We start from the raw sequence: 15,301 nt of genomic DNA on the forward strand, positions 1-15,301 counted from the left end.
AAAGTTTTTTTTGCTACATGATGGTACAAAATGTTTCAAAATTGTTTCATGATGGTACAAACCGTCAACTCGAGCTGACGCCGTTAACATTTTGCTGACGTGGCGCGTCCTATGTGTCACTTTTGTTACGTGGAACCAATCATAGTGCGCAATGTCATTTAAGACAAAATAAAATTTTAAAAAGTCCAAAAAAATACAAAAAATAATTAAAAAAATACAAAAAAAAAGTAAAAATTTTGAAAAAAAATAAAAAAATATTTTAAAATTTTTGAAAAAAAATAAAAAAATATTTTAAAATTTTGAAAATTTTAAAATTATTTTAAAAAAAATTAAAATTTTTTAAATTTTTTTAAAAATATATAAAATACAAAAAATACAAAAAAAGAGTAAAAAATTAGAAAAAAATAAAAAAATTGTTTTAACTTTTTGAAAATTTTAATTTTTTTAAAATTTAATTTTTTAAATTTTTTAAATAATTTTTTTAAAAAATAATTTTAAATAATTTTATAAAAATTTAAAATTTAATATTAAAATTATTTAAAATTTAATATTAAAATTATTTTTAAAAGTTTTTAAAATTTAAAATTATTTTTAAAAGTTTTAAAATTTTAAAACTTTTAGAATTATTTAAAATTTTTCGACCACGTTAGCAAGGAGATGACACGTAGTAGCCACGTCAGCGTCAGCTTGACGGCGTCAAGCTCGAGTTGACGGTTTGTACCATCATGAAACAACTTTGAAACATTTTGTACAATCATGTAGCGAAAAAAACTTTTTGGACCATCATGAAACATTTATAAAACATTTTGGACTACCGGTGCAATTTACCCTTTTTTAAATGGATTAATCACGTAAAAAAAATGACCGTTACTTAAATTTTTAATTCTAACACGATCTTTCGGAAATAATATAAAGAGGTACAATCGTTAGTTTTAGTCTCAAATGTAGCACGATTTTTCGTTTTCAAGTCTAGTACGCCATTAAACTTTATGTTAATTTTAACGATAACGGCTGACTAGGCATTAACGATGCCACATATCGTAACATTATTCGATAAGTCGAAATATGTGAAATTAAATAAAAATATGTGGGTCCACTTATCATGCTAGATTTGAGATTAAAATGAAAGATCGTGCAAGATTTTAGATTAAAATAAAATATCATGCCAATCTATACTATTTTCGAGAGATCATGCTAGAATTGAGAATTCAAGTAAAGGTCGTGTTAAATTTAGATTAAAATGAAATGTCATGCCTTTCTGTTCAATTTTCAAAAGGTCGTGCTAAAATTGAAAATTCGAGCAAAAGTCGTACCTTTATACGTGATTAATCCTTTTTAAATAGATTTTAATCCATCAACATGAATTGGTTCAAGTTGTTCGATGCCTATTTACTTAAATAAGGTCTCGGCTCGAGCTGGATTAATTAAAATCCGTTGGACATTCCAGAATGCATATCGAAAAATAAATACTACGCCCCTGATGAAAAGGACGTTGATATGTCAAAGAAGAAAAGAGAATTGCTAGATTTCAGCTCATGTTTATCTACCTTTGGACCCCTGGTCGATCATCATATTTTTGGGAGGAAGTTATTCAGGATTATCCAGAAATTCTCGAAAGTTTTAAAACGTTAAACAGGTCAGGGTAAAATTAGTAAATCTACAAAAAGAACTATTTTTCATAAATTTGGGAATTTTACTTCGATATCTATGAAATATGTCAATGGAATTTTCTGTTGCAATAGTTAACTCTACGGCCCGTTCTTTCAATACTAATATATTCTCGCCATAGAAGTATGCTAAATCTTTTACCAAATATAAGAGAAATCATACATTTATGTTGCATTTGACAACAACTATTACTATAACAATTTTCGCTGATGTTTCATTAAAATGAAAAACTGTTTTTTTTCCCTTTTGTTTTGGGGGGGTGGGGGAAGGCGAAGTTGGTCGGGGTCTATTTCTATTTAGCCGTCGGTGGAAGGAAGTTAATTGCGGGGGTGTATATATATATACATATGCATTTGTGAGCAGCAGAGGATTCTGTCATTCTGTGGACGTCAGAGGAGAGAGAGAGGAGAAGAAGGAAAGCTCGTGCCTTTTCCTTTGCCTGCCTATAAGCTCAAAAGAAGCATAGCATTTCTTTTAGAGAGAGAAAGGGTAAGAGAGAGAGAGGCAGAGGGAGACGGAGACGGGAGAGGGAGTTGGTTGTGTCCGTTGTATTGCCAGACTTGGTGATCGATTGAGGGAAAGGAGGGAGGGAGGGAGGGGGAGAGAGAGGGAGGGAGATTTGTTTGTTGTCTGCGGCTTCTTGAAACAGAGGAGCCTCGGACATGGGAGAGTCATGTGATTCCGTCTCCGTTGACATGGAGAAGATCCATCTCGGTGGCAAGGTCTCCCCTTTTTCTTCTTCTTCGTCTTCTTTCTCCCCTCCCAGTCTTCCATTTTCCCCAGTTATTGATATGTGGGCATTCAATCATCCTTTCATTCCACATTGCTGCCGAATTGGGTTTTGTTCCTTTCCCCCAAAGATTTGGCCTTTCTGTGGTGATTGACGGATTCTTTTTCCGGGTTTGGTTTATCGGTGCCTCATGTATTGGTTCTTAGGTTGCTCGCAATCCCGTCCCGTCGATGAAATGGTCTTTGAGAATTGAGATTTTCCTTCGTTCTGCATTGAGAATCATCAGAATGGGATGTGGGCTGAAATTGAATTAGATCCCTCGGAAGAAAAGATGTGGAGGGAAGCACGAAGTTTTCTCTGTTCATGTTCTTGCTTCATGGGTTTGGATTTTGGAGCTCTTTTAATAAATTGGCAATGAGTTTTTGTCAGATCCCTCATTCTCCAGAAATCTTTCTTATCCTCAACTATTGGCATCTTCTTTTTTTGGGTTGCTGGTTCTTCACCCTTCCTTGCCTTGGGGTTCCTTTTTTTTTTTTTTCGCTAATCAATAAATAAGACTAATGAGTTGTGAATGTGATTTTCCGAAATACACTCATTTAGTGAAACTTTGTGCTCTTTATTTTGATAATTGAATTGGGTTAGAAGGCTTAACGACTATCTGTTTTATCTTCAGGATATTCTTTGATTTGCAGTTATGATGCTTTCTATCTGAAAGAAATTGGAGTGTTTTGGTGACTTTTTCTCTTATGGGTCCATTCTTTTGTATGTTTAAGCCAAATGAAGAAACCAAAGTTATATCTCTTCTTTTGTCTCCTACTTATGAGCTGTGACTTTGTGCTTTCTTGTTCATCCATTTGCTAGGTGTTTTAATCTGTGTAAAGTCAGCATATGAGTTCCCATGTCTCGTGCATTTTCATGAGGTTAATGACTGGATTCTTTGCTGCTAATTTTCCCAATATGGAGTTATTTTACTTTCTAGTGTCACTCAAATTTGTATCATCTGGGCTAGCTCAGCTCAAGGGGATAACAAGAACTATATTGTTGTGCAACTGCATTGTGTAATTTGAGATTGAGCTTTTTTGTATTACCTGACACTCAATTGTGATTCATCTCTAATTTTAATTGCTCAATCTTCAATACAAATTTCAGGAACATATCATTCGAACTGGCCGCGGCTCAGTGTCCGTTATAGTTTACGGAGATCAGGACAAGCCTGCACTGATTACATATCCTGATTTAGCTCTTAACTGTAAGATCAATTGGCTCGGACACAACTTCCTCCTCAATTATGTTTCCTCATGAATAAGATCTGCGCGGAATTTTTTTCTTCATTGCATTGATAATATTCGTTTATGTTCTGTTACCAGATGTGTCCTGTTTCCAAGGGTTGTTCTTTTGTCCTGAGGCGGCTTCGTTGCTTCTACATAACTTCTGCATTTACCATATAAGCCCTCCTGGACACGAGGTTCGATAACTCGCTCAGACACTCATATTAGATTTGCTCATTTTCTTTTCACAGTTTAAACTTGTTGAGGTAGATCAGTTCTTTTTCTCCTCAATTAGATTTTCATTTCTTACCAGTATTTCGTTGAACTTATGGGAGGATTATTCACGTCATTCTTTTTCCCATTTGCACAAGAGTTCTTGCAGTTGGGAGCTGCTTCAATTTGTCCAGAAGATCCTGTACCATCTGTTGATGATTTAGCAGATCAAATCATCGAGATTCTAAACTATTTTGGGTAATTATCATTTAACCTTTCTGTTTCAGTGTCATACTGGGGCACTTTAATTTTGGAAAACTTGAAAAGGAAGCTTCAGTTTTCCATTGTTCTCTGTTATGAAAACAAAGGAAAGGAATGAAAACATGTAGAAGAACATACCGAGATGTGTTTTATGATCGGGCACGTCAAGTGCGTCCCAACATTTTTTTTTCCCTTGTCTTCTTTGTTTTAAGAAGAGAAAAGTGGAAAGCTGGAAAACTTTTCCCAGTTTTCCAGGTCCTCAGAGAACCAACTTCTCTGGGTTTTATTCTTATCTTTCGAGTTTAATTTTCTTCTCTAAATCTTTGTTTCTTAATGAAATCATCCCTGTCTTTAAATAGGCTTGGTGCAGTTATGTGCATGGGGGTAACCGCTGGTGCTTACATCCTAACTTTATTTGCGGTATGTATCTGTTGGGAATATATGTGAGCAATATTATTCTGCTATACTTATATAAGTGGTTGGTCAATAAACTGATTTTCTCCCCTTTTCGGCTGCTACAGATGAAATATAGGGAGCGTGTCCTCGGTTTGATATTGATATCCCCTCTGTGCAAGGCTCCTTCCTGGACTGAATGGTTTTACAATAAGGTTCTAGACATCAACGATTCATGTTGTCTTTTGTTTTTTTTTAAAGAATTTTATTTTTCTTCCTTTTGTGCTTAAAGACGTCCACTCTTTCAGGTGATCTCAAATCTGCTATATTATTATGGCATGTGCAACTTGCTAAAAGAATGCTTGCTGCAACGGTATTTTAGCAAGGTAAATTTGATTCCTCTGCAAATCATAACTCTCATTGGGTAGTGATAGTTTGTGCAAACTACTGAATCCTTTTGCATATGTACAATATAATAGGAAGTTCGCGGTACGGCAGAGGTCCCCGAATCTGACATAGTACAAGCTTGCAGAAGAGTACATATTCAGTGATTTACATTAGCTTCTTTCTGGATCAATTGAGAATATATTTCTTACAATTACAGGACTCATATCCGTTTGTTCTTATCATGGTTTTGTATTCAGTTGCTTGACGAGAGGAAAAGCACGAATATTTTGAGGTTTCTTCAAGCAATTAACAGGTGAATATCTAGAAAAAGTTACTTGGTTCATTGTTCTATCCGTGACATACTCATCTTGGGCTTCTTTATGCATGTTGTGTTGTATCTTTTTATGTGATTGTGAGACATCATTGTGGCTTATGTAACCGACCCGAAGTTGAACTCGCAAAAGCTATGTGAATTGGTCCAACGGGGTTCAGTTGCTCAAGATAAGGATTTACGGAACAATATAAGAATTTCTAAAAGTTTCGTAAATTAGAAAAAGGGGACCAGTCTAAAGCAAAAGAAGGAAGCACCAGATTCCTGCTTATGAAATCAACCAGTCAGTGTGTGCATTTCCTCAACCTTTTTTCCAAAGAACGGACTTGTCTGGGCTCACTTCTTGTTGAACTGGTCCAGCCTTGTCATGTTTTTGAACCGTGTATATTTTTATTTGGAAACAAGTTGCTTAATATCGTGCTTTGCTGCTGTAGGAGACCTGATATTACGGAAGGACTGAAGAGACTGAGATGCCGGACACTAATATTCGTTGGGGATAGTTCTCCTTTCCATGCTGAGGCCATTCACATGACCTCGAAATTGGACAGAAGATACAGTGCCCTAGTCGAGGTATACTTTTCATTTTCTCCTTTTTACTTCCCTTGCTCTTATAAGTGATTTTTGATTTATTATTTTCTTTTGGAATTTAAAAAACTGGATTTAGGTGCTTTTCGAAACACAATTTTTTTAAGTGGAATAGCGTTCGAATGACAGTATCACGAGAATTCCCAATTTTGTTGGGTTCGGATGAAAAAAACAACTGGTATGCTGTCTATAGTCAGATACTGAAAGCAGATCGATGAGATAACTGGGCGAGATATCTGAGGAAGTGATGCTTTCAGAAACTGGTGTCTTAAAGAACAATTTTCGATTTAGAACATGTCAAAAGGATAGTTTCAGGAAAGTATCTTTTCTAGAACTATTTTTAAATTCCCGTGCTTTCAATTGTAACTTCGTGTTGGGACTACAGTAAATTCATAAACGAACTAGATGGTGATCCACATCTGCGAACTGATTGATGAGAAAACCATGAGTTTCAGAATGAATGGGTCTCAAGAACCAATACTTACAAGAAGCATTTCCAAATTCTTACCGTTTTCATCAATAACCTCAGTAAGGCTACTGGAAAATCGGAAAGATCTTGATGGTGATGGAAGTCGAGTTGTGATAGCGAGAGATGTTTGGTGCTTGACAGGTCCAGGCCTGTGGATCGATGGTGACAGAGGAGCAGCCACACGCGATGTTGATCCCAATGGAGTACTTCATGATGGGATACGGACTATACAGACCGAGCCAGCTGAGCGGCAGCCCGAGGAGCCCGCTGAGCCCGTCTTGCATCTCCCCCGAGCTTCTTTCCCCCGAGAGCATGGGCCTGAAGCTAAAGCCCATTAAGACTCGCATCTCCCTCGAAGACTCAGAATGATCATTCGAGGCACTAGGTCGGGATCGGTCTCACACCAGCGTCTCCCGGTTCAATGCCTTTAAAATTACAAATTCTTTTTACCTTTTCTTTTTTGGTGATTTTTGATTGGTTGGAGAAGGTATAATGGGAATGTAGATAGGTGGAAAGGACCGGGGGGAGATATATACATACATATATATATATATATATATATATATATATACGTACGTACATATAAAGTAGCAAAATTCATTCATTTGTAGTTAATCATACAGAGAAGTCAGCGGAGCTCCATTTGTTGATGAACTGTAAGTTGACCAAAACATCCATTCTTTTATGATGATGACGAGAGGAATAATAATTTGGGAAGGGACTCTCAATTCTTTCGATTTATATCCCGATCTTCTTTCTACTTTGTAGTATACGGACTATGAATGCTTGATTAACTTTTAAATAAGGTCTTACCGAGTTTTTGTTTTTCGAATCGGCAATCTCGGATATCTGATATGTCTAGCAATTATCAGTGGATCATATTCTTTAGAATTTGTCATCCCCAGGTGTAACCATCAATGTGGGCTCGGATCCCTTGTGGGTGAGAAATTTTACCCGTTCAAGACAATATATGATCAATTTTATGAATACTATCTATCAATAAGCACGAGAAATCCCACAGATAAAGTTTGAACCGCACCCTCTTATTGTCATATTAAGGATAAGTGTGCTGCACTAATCCCTCGAAAAAAGGCACGAAAACCCCGCCGATAAAACCAGCGTCCTCTTTAGGATCCCCTGAAAGATCAGGTCCCCTGTTATCAGCAGTTGCCGTTCAATGTTTATGGAACATCCGACAACAGCAAGACATAGTATTCATCCATGTAAACAAGAAGAAGAAACTGCAGACCCTGTTAAGGCAGCCAACGAAAAATAACCAGAAAGTTATGATTGACTCATTCACTTTCACACTCAGATTTGCAGAAGCGGATTCTTGGTTAAGTACATAAAAAACCAGATTCGTCCCATTGGCATACATGGGCACAAAATCATCAAAAGATGAATTAGGCGAGCACGAGCTTTGTTCTCAAACAAGTCTGAGCTAACAAGATGTGCATGTAAAAGATCTCGATTTATTACATACAACTGCAATAGATACATACTCAGATCCATAACAGGAATTATTATGCCTGATCCTTTAGACAACACACAAGAAAAATGGCGATGTAAACAGGGGAAAAAAACATCATCATATTATATAGTCTGACCACTCGAAAGTATGGTCCATCGTTTCCCCGGGACACTCCTTGTGCTGCTTTGGCTTATCTTTCCCTCCGACAAGCTTTGCCGGGTTCCCAACTGCTGTGGTCCTCGGTGGCACATCAATCAGGACCATGGACCCTGCCCCGATCTTTGCTCCCTCTCCAATCCTCACATTGCCCAATATTGTCGCACCTGCCCCGATCAAGACCCCATCTCCGATCTTGGGGTGTCGATCACCGCCCACCTTCCCAGTCCCACCGAGCGTCACATGGTGAAGGATTGAGACATTGTTCCCAATCACAGCAGTTTCTCCAACCACCACACCTGTGGCGTGATCGAAGAGGACACCTTTACCGATCTTAGCAGCCGGGTGTATGTCGACCGCGAAGACATCGGAGATACGGGATTGAAGGGCAAGGGCTAGTGGTCTCCGTGATTGGTTCCACAGCTTGTGAGCCACCCTTTGAGCCTGATGAACACCGAGAAATTTGTCAATTACAACATCCTGCTCTAGCTCAATGAAGCTGCTTCACACAGCCATCGCACCGCGCCCAACCTATACCAAACTAATAAAGGGGCAAAGATCAATAAACCAGCGGCAGATTTTCCCAATCAGAATGTGGAGTAGCACGACATCAATGCTCGAGTGAATTCATTAACCCGTTGTCATAATACTCTTGGATCGATCTCATCATTGATGAACTTAAAGTAAGCTCTAATAAAATCAAACCATATAAATAATTTACATAAGAAAACCCAGAGATTCCGGACGATGACCCGAAATCCAAATGAAGCTTTACTCAATCCTTCCTTTCGTTTAGTAGTGATTTGTGAAACCTATTCGTTCATCCTCAACCAACCAGCCTAATCAGTCATTTCATCCTTCAGCTGCCCCTGCAACAGCTCCGTTTCCCCGAACATGAACGATTCTCGCGCCTCCGAGCAAGACGGAATCGAAGTATATACATGACCTACGTTCTAGTTCCCTTTTTTACACTCGGAATCAATCGAAAAGTCGCACAATTTGAAGAGAGAAAAAGGAGAAAAATGCTGCAGCAATGGGCAGACACTAGCCGTTCATCCATCAATGAATAAGAATGAGCGAAAACAACTGAAACGAGATTAGTACCTGACAGGCGAGGAAGCCCTTGTAATTGAGGAGACAGTGGGAGAAGGAGACGCAGGCGGGGTCGCGGACGCGGACGGCGCGGAGGTCGGCGACGGTGGCGGCCCGGAGGCCGTGCTCGGTGGAGAAGGCGCTGAGGAAGAGGTCGTAGAGGAGGGTGGAGAGGAGGGTGGAGGAGCAGAGCTTGTTGCCGAGGTGGAAGGAGAGGGAGCGGGGGAGGGAGGAGTGGGCGAGGATCGTGGAGTAGAGGTAGCTCGCCAGGGCCGGTTCCAGCTCGGCTTCACGCCGTGCCTCCGCCTTAATCTGCGACCACACGAACGCCTCGTCGTCGGTCTCCTTCTCCGACGGCTGCACCGGCGAAGACGGCGTATGGTGCCAGCGTTCCCCTGCCGGCATGGCTCTGCTGTTGGGTCTTCAAACGACGCGTCGTATCAAAGGAAGGCCGAGTGACAGCATTGTCCTCCCCCTTCCACTGCAATTTATTGAGCTGATGACCATGTAACAGAAAAAGACAAAAGCATACTAATTACTAATTACTATTAATTTGCAATTAATTAATAATTTTATTAACGTCAATCTATACTATTATAGTATATAAAATATACTTTTTTGTCTCTCTAAACATACCTTAATGTGTTTATATGAGCAACAAGACTACCAATAAAACAAATATGCTTTTTGGTTACATGTGAAATTTTAATAAGACCATAGAATTATGAGATTAATCTTATTAACTACAACCTAATTTATTATATATTCATTATTATTTAATATCACAGTACTGTTCAGCCAAAAAAATAATATATTAATTGAAGGTTTTGTTATAATTTTCTGAATTTTATCGAATTTCATTACTATTAGTGCTGCTGCATGGCTCGTGCTATCTTAGAAATTTGAATAGGACAAACCAGGGTTTCCTCTCGAAAGCATATGCCATACTTACTGCATTGAGGAAAGTCATAATAAAATAGGAGCTTGCCATATTATAATTAAAAAAACCTTCTTTGCAAAAAAAGAAAAAGTAAAAAAAAAAACTATATTGAATTCATTGTTAAGGCACCCCTATCCATAAATAAGGTTTTAAGCTCAATCTTATGAATAGAGAAGTCCACGACTGAAAGCATTTTTTTCCTTTAGTACATGGACTTGACTCGAGTTTAAACTAATTGAGATCATTAGGTTTCTAAATACCTGAGATATACACCGTCATTTTCAATTGTTGCTCTAAAATTGATAGCTGATAAGGGCATATTATACTCATATTTTATTGTGCAATTCATGTTAAATTATTATTAATTTTATAGAAATTATAAGAAGTCGGTGCTTAATTATGTGTAATTTGATATTGTAGGTCTTTGAGGACTTAGATGGAATTACGAGCAATATTGAGGAGTTTTGCGCAATTTGGAGCCAGCATATATCTTTCGGAAATCTTTTTTTTGTTGTGAATATAAATATTTCTCATAACAAGATTAGGAAACCCTAGGGGGGGAGCCATCTTTCACCATTCTTTTAACCTAGAGAGTTTTTGGAGAGGGTCTTGTCTGGAGCCGTCACCTGGATCAATTGATTTGAAGCGAAGAATTGTGGAAGAGATAATTCCTTAAAGGAATTGTTGGGTTTTTGTTTTAGGATTCAATATCTTGAGTTTACTGCTGAATATGAATTCTATTGCAATGACTCCTTGGAATTATAATTGTGTTTTCAATTCCATGATATTCTAAGCTTCTTTTGTGGGAATATGATGAAACCCTAGGTAGCTAATATGATGATTGTCGCCATGTTATAGGATTAATAGATGTGTTGATGATTCATGATTGCAATTCCTATAATTTCAATTTTAATTCTTAATTGGTTATAATTGTTAGAAACACTATTGATACGGGAGTTGATATAGTGTTTGTTAGGAATTCTTGATTAGACTAATTAGTTAAATGCGATAGCTGCGTTAATTAGTTTAATTAGAGATTATCCAGGGATTAATGCAATGTTTCTAGTTAGTTATTCGCTAAGACATTAGGGATAATTAATTTAGGGCATTAGACAATCATAGCACTGGAAGGTGTATGATTATAATTTAGAGTCCACTATTAATTAGAGATGCGGGAGCTGATTGATTAATTAGAGGTTTAAGACTTTAATTTTAAAGGCTTGATAAACTCACTTGAATAATCACATAGCTATCAGTCTATATAACATGATGGCAATCTGATTAGTGAAACTAGGGTGGATTCTGTTTTTCCCACTTTCAATTGATATATTTTCGTACAATTCTCTTTCTGCTCTTTGTGACGATTTAGGTTGATTAGTAGTTAATTAGTTAATTCTCTTAATTTGATTGCTTAGATAATAATAGAATCTAATATAGGTTTAGTACTTAATTAATCCTTGTGGGATCGACACTCTATTCATCACTATATTACTTGATCTGACCCAGTACACTTACTGGTAGAATTTGAGCTTATTTTTATATATATTTGCAAAGGGATCAATAGCTAATAAATGAACGTGCCTACCATGGGACACAAGAAAAGTCCTAGTATGTGACACAAATCTCATCCTTCGAATTTTTCAACTTTTAATCATGATCATCTATAATTTACATATTTTTACCCCTTATACAACGATTCTTCCCATTTTTGTTTTTGGTCTTTCGCCCACTAAATTATTGAGACATTCTCGATTTGTCCGACACGTGAACAAAGCACCTTGTGACAAATGTCCCAAATATAACCAACCCAATTAATCGGGTTATTATCCGAATCAAATAACTCAACCCTATTTAAGAGTCGGATAAAAAAATAACCAGGTTAAGTGGCCCGAAACAACAATCAGGTTTAGAAGAACGGTCTGGTCAATTAAATCGGTTTATTTTTCTCTATAATTAGCCAATAATGGCTTCCGGGAATGCTCTTTTCTCAATGACGATGTTCAACTCCGGCGACATGTAAGTGTCATCATTAATCGTTTTCTAAGCGGACGGTTAAGTACAGTCACACCACCCACGCCATTTAGAATGTTTTCTTTTATTCCGGTTACAGCTCCTACAGAATTATAATGTTTCTGTCCATGTATTTTCCATGACGGTGACTACACCTTCAAAAATTATTCCCTCTAATCAAGGCAATGTCACAACAACTTCATCCCACGTTTTGCAACTACCTTATGTAGGTTACAATATTGATAAATTATGGAGTACGTGATTTTCGGATATGGATAATCTACAGAGTACGTGATTTTCAGAATATTTTGATATTTTTTTAATTTTATAAATAAAATGAAATTTTGTTGTGGGAGGATAGCTCGTGAGCAGGGCTAGAGGAGAACCAATGATCAACTTCATAAATGAAAAATTCGACAAAAATTTCCTTTGTAGAGGGAGACAAAAATTTTGATTTCCAAAATTTCATATTAAATTAGCCTAAACACATTTTCCAATTAGCCATAACCATATAATATGAGGATCATATTCAATCCACTTAATGATCCACATGATTCTACAAATAATTTCCCTCAAACCACATATGTTCTGTTCCACTAACCAATTTTCTTTGGATTAAGGTTCTAACTATTAATACTGTATGATTTAAACAATGTGCATAAATTTGTTGCATAGTTGTAAGAGTGAATAGTCAAATTGGTCCATAAACTTTCATGCGGCCAACAAATTGGTCCGTCAATTTTAAAAGCCAACAAATTGGTCCACAAACATTAATTACGTCATAAAGTTAGTCCAAGTGTCAACCCTCCGTGACGATTGTCCGATGTGGACGTTGAGCTGGATTAAAATTTAATCCACATAACGTTTTAAAAAATTAGAATGAGAGTGTTTCTTTTATATCCCACACCCCCAGCAAGCAAATAATGTGGTTGACTTCGTCCCCTTCCCCAAATTGAACCCAAATCATATTGGAAAACCCTAGTTAATCATTTTTAGCCCTTTCGCTCCCCTTCTGAAGTTGAAAACGACAATGGCCAAAAATTAAAATACATTGTATCATGGCATGAAACAAAAAAAAGGCAATAATGAATTCGATATGAGGTCAAGTTTAGTTAGTGAGCAATACATTGTAGTAGAATGAAGATCCAATGCAAATTATCCTTTCAATACATGCCAAGGAATATAACTAACCATCACCTAATCTCAGTACATGACAAGGCATGTGTAGCTAACAAAGTGACCTTAATGCATATGTACTATATCTAATCAAATCCACCAAAAATCCTCCAAAATGTCATTGTAATCACTGAGGCCCCTACTGCCTTTTTTCCCAAATGATCACCAAGTCATATATAACAGAGTAAACTGTCATAACAAAATGAACAAAATGCCCTTCCAAGCCCATCAAACTCCTCCCACTCCACTAAGCATTTATACCACTAGCTGGCTGGTTGGAAGATTATTGAGAATATGGGATGGGAAATCCTTAGTTCCATGCACCATTTTGCCCAACCTACTCCTTTTAACTATATTTGTTGCTTGAAATGTTTCTTTGGTCATACATGGTACTCCCTTCCACTGAAATTGTGACTTAAGCATGGATAGACCATGTGTGAACTACTCCCCTTGAGTAGAACCTCGTGAACAACAAACGGCCTTTCCCACTTAATTTTCGGTTGCGTGCTCGAACTTTCATCTCTCTAGCTTCTTTCGCGTAGAAGTTCAAGAGACATTGTACTATGGCTGTGGCTTCGGCCACCATCTTGGCTCCTTGAGTTGGTGTATTCATTATATCTTTTCGATGATCGGTGTAGTCCTTGACCAGGGTGCAACTAGCAACGTGGGCTGAGGCAAACCAATAGTTGATAAGGGTCGAATTGTTTGATGGCCGTAACTTCGATTGACCTCTCATATACATCGTGACCCTTAAAACGAATAAGGCCGACATCTTCATCGTAGTAATCCAGCTTTCAGAACAAGAGAGTTGATGGAGAATGACTTCGGCTTGGCAAGAATGACCTGGGGAGCTCTTCTGTTCCACAAAATATGCTTTTAATGCAATGATGAGGGTACACATTCGGCTACGTGAATCCAATCTCAACAAGAAGTGCATTATAGCTACCTGAGACATCCACAATGAAGAATGCCGAGGTGATAACCTTGAACCTACTTGAATGTCGACCGAGAGAACCCCCCGAGTGCTAGTCATGGCACCTTTAAAGTCCGAAATCGTCACCCCCGTCTTCATTAGATCTTCATCGATGCGGTTGAGCTTGGCCATAGTGCTAGTGGGCATGACCTCAGCTTGCAGCACTTCATTGATCCGAGGAATAGATTCTTTTTCCATGAATGTGGCTGGGAGAATCAGCATTGCAACATCCAAGTCTACCAATTTGTGTCGAATTGGATCATGTTCCAATCATCTCCATCATCGAACTCCAACCCACTCAAAGTGTGCTCATCATCATCGATCATTTCCTGATTGAGCTGTTGGTCAAAATTAAGTGCTCTCTTTGTGCGCACCCGAATTTCATCTCGTCAGGGCACGCATGCGCGCGCCTAAGCAAACGCGGCTTGGAAGTGTCCACCTTCCTGGGGGCGCGCGACGGACGCACTTGAGAAGGAGTCGCCACTTGCCTTTTTACGACCCGAAGGTCGAGGGCCGGCAAGTTACCCGGGTCTAGGGGTACGGGGTACACCTAAATGCTAAGGCAATGGTCATACGGAACCGAAAATTCCGAATTCGGGGGTTCTATTACGTGCGGGCCTATATCCCGCACGCCCTTTCGGTACTCTAGCTTGCTAGGCTTGCCGTTTTATTTATTTACTGTGTGATTTAGGGTCGCACTTGACTCGCCCGTTTTGACACCGTAAAGTCGATGAATTGATCAAGTTGGACCAAGAATCCGAAAGATGAGTAGGCTTGTGCATCGAGGTATCGGTTCACTATCTTAGCGTTACAGTTCATCGAACCGTGATGGTCAATTCCCTGCGCGAACCGAAACCGCAAGTATTCGAGCTTACTCATCTCTCGGTGATAATAGACCGACTTGACCGGTTCGTCACTCGGACCTCTTGCTCGCCGATCGGGGACCCTTACAAGTGACTGAGTGAATATACTAATAGAATCCTCACAATGTTCTCTCAAATAAAAAAACATAACTGAATAAGTAAATGGATCCCGATCGGTTTGCATTGGGCCATTATTCCGCTCTGGCTCACCGAGTATTTTGAATAACCGATAAACAAATTAAGGCAATGCGGGCTCGAGGAGCCGGGGGTCGGGTCCGATCGATCCAACGGTTTTCGGGAGAACCGGTCAGTTCT

At 38.4% G+C, this 15,301-nt stretch overlaps 3 protein-coding genes across 3 annotated transcripts; 1 reads left to right on the forward strand and 2 right to left on the reverse strand.

Annotated features, from left to right (window-relative positions):
* Positions 1-2,027: 2,027 nt before the first annotated feature.
* On the forward strand, positions 2,028-7,046 carry LOC116198091 (protein NDL1). The gene is made up of 11 exons (XM_031528424.1): positions 2,028-2,390; positions 3,548-3,647; positions 3,766-3,863; positions 4,049-4,137; positions 4,500-4,560; positions 4,662-4,748; positions 4,842-4,919; positions 5,013-5,069; positions 5,178-5,233; positions 5,686-5,821; positions 6,447-7,046. The coding sequence occupies exons 1-11, from the start codon at positions 2,331-2,333 to the stop codon at positions 6,672-6,674; spliced, it is 1,050 nt and encodes a 349-aa protein (XP_031384284.1). The 5' UTR covers positions 2,028-2,330; the 3' UTR covers positions 6,675-7,046.
* A 678-nt stretch (positions 7,047-7,724) lies between these two features.
* On the reverse strand, positions 7,725-9,497 carry LOC116196945 (serine acetyltransferase 5). The gene is made up of 2 exons (XM_031526908.1): positions 9,037-9,497; positions 7,725-8,376 (listed from the first exon to the last, which is right to left on the reverse strand). The coding sequence occupies exons 1-2, from the start codon at positions 9,427-9,429 to the stop codon at positions 7,894-7,896; spliced, it is 876 nt and encodes a 291-aa protein (XP_031382768.1). The 5' UTR covers positions 9,430-9,497; the 3' UTR covers positions 7,725-7,893.
* A 3,626-nt stretch (positions 9,498-13,123) lies between these two features.
* LOC116197167 lies at positions 13,124-14,611 on the reverse strand. Its single transcript, XM_031527219.1, has 2 exons — positions 14,097-14,611; positions 13,124-14,006 (listed from the first exon to the last, which is right to left on the reverse strand). Exons 1-2 carry the CDS (start codon positions 14,343-14,345, stop codon positions 13,566-13,568), a joined length of 690 nt encoding a protein of 229 aa, XP_031383079.1. The 5' UTR covers positions 14,346-14,611; the 3' UTR covers positions 13,124-13,565.
* Positions 14,612-15,301: the final 690 nt, after the last annotated feature.

The sequence above is a fragment of the Punica granatum genome, chromosome 2 (genome assembly GCF_007655135.1).
Source record: "Punica granatum isolate Tunisia-2019 chromosome 2, ASM765513v2, whole genome shotgun sequence".
NCBI lineage: Eukaryota > Viridiplantae > Streptophyta > Magnoliopsida > Myrtales > Lythraceae > Punica > Punica granatum.